Source organism: Ostrea edulis, chromosome 3, assembly GCF_947568905.1.
Source record: "Ostrea edulis chromosome 3, xbOstEdul1.1, whole genome shotgun sequence".
Classification (NCBI taxonomy): domain Eukaryota; kingdom Metazoa; phylum Mollusca; class Bivalvia; order Ostreida; family Ostreidae; genus Ostrea; species Ostrea edulis.
The window spans coordinates 23,814,137-23,818,277 of NC_079166.1; the positions used below are offsets into that span (position 1 = coordinate 23,814,137).

At 35.2% G+C, this 4,141-nt stretch overlaps 1 protein-coding gene across 1 annotated transcript; it reads right to left on the reverse strand.

Moving 5' to 3' along the window:
* Positions 1-272: 272 nt before the first annotated feature.
* Positions 273-3,924, reverse strand: LOC130052487 (uncharacterized). Its single transcript, XM_056157633.1, has 4 exons — positions 3,901-3,924; positions 2,053-2,937; positions 1,463-1,604; positions 273-1,312 (listed from the first exon to the last, which is right to left on the reverse strand). The coding sequence occupies exons 1-4, from the start codon at positions 3,913-3,915 to the stop codon at positions 840-842; spliced, it is 1,515 nt and encodes a 504-aa protein (XP_056013608.1). The 5' UTR covers positions 3,916-3,924; the 3' UTR covers positions 273-839.
* Positions 3,925-4,141: the final 217 nt, after the last annotated feature.

The window sequence follows — 4,141 nt, forward strand, 5'->3', positions numbered from 1 at the left end:
CGCCTGATGTATGTCAAGGTCAATTCCACTTGACCCTTTCAGATGGTACCAAACTCTTGATAACAACACAACAACAGAGCAAAACTTCAACAAATCACTCAACAGAGATTGAAGATGGAGCTTTCTCATATGCAAATGTTTTCTTGGAACTGGGCATGCTGTTCAAAGCGTTAGATCTGTCTGTCAAAATACCCAACAGAGAACGAATGCTATCCTTGCTAAAGTATGTCATGTGTGTTTTGAAGGGAAAAAGCAACAATTCTAAATATGCATTAGAAATTCTTAGATTTTTATTTCATCAAATGTCAATTTTGGATGAGAAAACTGCATATCAAACATTTTATGGATTGTTCGTCAATACCAAGGGACATATGGATACTAATATACCCGCTGATCTGCACATGGAACATCATGTGAAGGTAATCAAAGGTCATATCAAGTCCCTTCACTCTAACAAGACAGAGTCTGCATTGGCAGCGAGATCTGCTGCTATAGCAGGAATGACAGAAATTGCCAACAATTATGACCAGAGTACCTCGGTAATAGTTCGGTCCCAAGCTCATGGTAAATCATCGTCTACAAAGGATGAAATGTCCCTCATTGAGAGACTTCTTAGAGTCAAACCATTTGTTCACATTGCTGGCCGTCAGTTACGTTCATATAACAGACCTGTAAGGAGCCCATTGAAAAATCTAGACTTGATACATTTCAAAGGTTGGATCAGGGACAATCAGTACAGTGCATTGCATGACAAAGGAATGTAGGCCAGGTTCATCAAAATCGACACAGAAAAGAACTGAAATATTGGTTCACATTATAGTAGATAGTATTATCATACTTTAATTAAAGGACATAATTTGTTTTATTATTAAGGCAATGTCCTTAGCTAAGTGAAGGTCAATGTTGAAATCTTTCTCCAGGTTTTTATAGTCTAGATATATAGAATGGTTGAATACTATGCATTCAACTTCTAACTTCATAGAATTCACTAAATTTGGATCCTTTGACTTCATGAGTTCTGTAATTGCTACTCTCAGTGACTCCCTTTTTTCCACATTTACAGGAGGTATTACACACAGTGCCTTCAGATCAGGTGTGCAAATGTTACAACACTTTGTTGTTTTATGCAATGTGTCCGAACTGTATCCAAAGTAATTGATTAACATCTTGCGTCTGCAAATATCTTTGTTTTTGCAGAATTCCCTCATCTCTGACCTCATCTCCTTTCTTCCAATGTCACTTTTATTGTAAAAAAGCACAGCATGCGCTTCTTCTCCTGTTCTGCCAGCTCGTCCTATTTGCTGAACGTAAGCTGAAGTAGTAATAAAACATACAGGGTATTCAAGCAACTTGTACAAATATTTATTTACATACAGTGAGTGTAAATTGTTTATTGACAAAATGTACTTTAACGTACTAAACATGTATTTTGGAAAAAAATTCAATTAGAAAATCAATTTACCTTCGATACTTTTTGGGGGTCCTGCATGTACCACCCTCTTTACATATCTTAGGTCAGCACCCATACCCAATGCTGATGATGCTATAACAACTCGTAGTGCACTGCTTTCTGATGACAGTAATTGATGAATTCTGTCTTTCAACTGAAATATATTTCACTGTTTTATACATATATGACATTTTTTCAAATAAATGCTTTTGCTGTTTATACATGGAATATCTGCCAGATCCTTTTAATGTATTTGCCTTGTCACATATTTATTCCATTTTATCAAGTATTAATACAGATTTAAACATGCAATTTGTTATGTTTATTGTTGTAAGGTGTCAATAATTTATCGTCATGGTCAGAGATATTTCAGCTATTATCCTATATACTAGTTGGACATGCTCCAGGTAATTTTTAACATGATGATGATGAAGATTGTTTATCCTAGATTATTTAGGCAATGATATTCACTCATTTGTGTGTTCAGAAAGACAGGTATATCTGTTTTATGATAAAACATTGAACCAAAGAAAAAATCTCAATCTTCACAAAATGAATATGACTCTCCAATTGGTTACCAGATTAGTTTATAAGATAGATACCTCTCCACTGTCCTGTTCAACAGAAGAATGGTACATAATGACACGTGGGTCACCATTGTCTGCTTTAATATCTTCCCTCAAGATGCTGTGTGCCAACTCATATCCATATCCAATCCAATGCATTGAACCACTGCAGTAAACAATAGTTAAAGGACATTCATTTAGCTTTGTCTTCACCTCATTAAAAATTGCCTCAAATACAAATCTGTATGATTCTTTGGCAGCAAAAGAATATGGTGGCCTTTCCTCTACACAAATATCAATATTGTCTGGCATTGGTTTTTCAACAAACACTTTACTGTCTTTCATTTTTAAGTTTTTAATCAATTCCAGCTGACTGCTTTTTGACAACGTTGCAGACAATGCAAGTATTTTCGCTTTGCTAATCACAGCACGAAGTTCACTCAATCTTTTGTAGTCAGTTCGGAACTCCTCTCCCCATTCCATAACACAGTGAGCTTCATCAATAACAATGACAGTGTCATCATTTTGAAAAAAATCACCCTGAAGAAGCTTGTTTATTTCTGGATTTCCTATCAGAAATTCAGGATGACAGTAAATGAAAGGAAATTTGCCCTTTTTCACTTTGTCTAAGTCCTCCACATTCATGTGTTTTTGAAGAAAAATTGCCAGACCACAGAGCTTTTTCAGTTGTTGCTGAATTATCACATTCAAGGGTTCAATAACTAATACACATGCATTGGGATTGACAAAAGGTATTATTTCATAAATGAGACTCTTTCCAAATCCTGTAGGAAATGCAGCTATAACATCATGGCCTCTGAGAATAGCTTCAAGGGCATTTGACTGGGCTGGCTTTAATGATGAAATTTCCACACCAAGTTTGCTGTTATAGCTTAATAGAGCAGCGTTAATGTTGATCTCCTGAAAAACAAGATAAACCTCTAAAGCATTATATTTCTTAATTTCATTTACAATAAGACTCGAGTTCTGAAGAAATCAGGAATTTTAAGATTCTTTAGTGTATCAGGATTAGCATATAATACATGCACCAAAGTATAGCATTAAAAGTGTACACTTATCTATGCATAAACTAGCAATTAAATTATTAAAGTGTTACCTTGTTTATACAACATATCTACACAAGAAATAATAAGTTTTGTGTCAGTTTATGTTCACTGATATTGATTATTTGAGCATTTTCTGAAACTGTTTCTATATATGTACATTGCACATTTTAGCATTTTTCCAAAACTTAGATGAAACCATGAAATAGCTTTACTTAGTAAAAGAAAACTTGCATTGCTATATGGCAACAACAATATTGAAGAGTTACTAGCAACCTGGACTTCCTCAATGCAGTTACTCATTTGCATGAGGTGTGCTAAACAATTACACCAACGCAATTTGTAAAGACGTGCAAACACATCATTGTTTTAAAACTGTGAGACAAATTGAATTGGGGGGGGGGGTCCAAAACAATTACTTAATTTTTAAATATGTTGAAAAGAAAGGAACAGAGGAAATTCTGAACACTGTCACTCCGTATTGCATAGCAGTTGTGCAACGGAATGGCATGTGTATATATTAGTACAGGCATGATGGATGGCAGTCATTATTACTTATTTCGTAAAAACTGACATTGAAACTTTGTTATATAGGTGAAAATCATTTGCAGTACACGTACACGTGTATCTACCATTGTTGCGCAATAATTGAGCCCACTTTGCATGCCAATTCAGTTGTTAAATAGCTGGTTCATGTTGATAAAATGCCATGGAGGGACAATATTTCCACTATAGATCTGAAATCAAGAGAGTACTTCTCGGTGACACAGTGAGATAGGGTCGCATTCGACGAATAAACATGATTTCAATGCAAACTTACCATAGGCGACGCCATCTTGGATTCTCTTATGGGGGCAGCCATTCGGTATCCGATGCCTGGCCTTCGTTCTTTGAACATCGGAAGGCCTCGGGTACCAGGCTATGAAATCGTTCTACACAGGACAATAATGGGAACTAGTTATTTGATACTAATTGTGATTTTCTGCTTATTAAAGGATTTTATTTTTATCATAAATATTATCATTATGAATAACATGAAAAAGTAAAGCTAATGAACAGTG

Coding starts and splice junctions, on each gene's coding strand:
- LOC130052487 (XM_056157633.1), bottom strand. Junction 1,605..2,052: donor TTGAACAGGACAGTGGAGAG/GTATCTATCTTA, acceptor AATATATTTCAG/TTGAAAGACAGAATTCATCA. Junction 1,313..1,462: donor ACCCCCAAAAAGTATCGAAG/GTAAATTGATTT, acceptor TTACTACTTCAG/CTTACGTTCAGCAAATAGGA.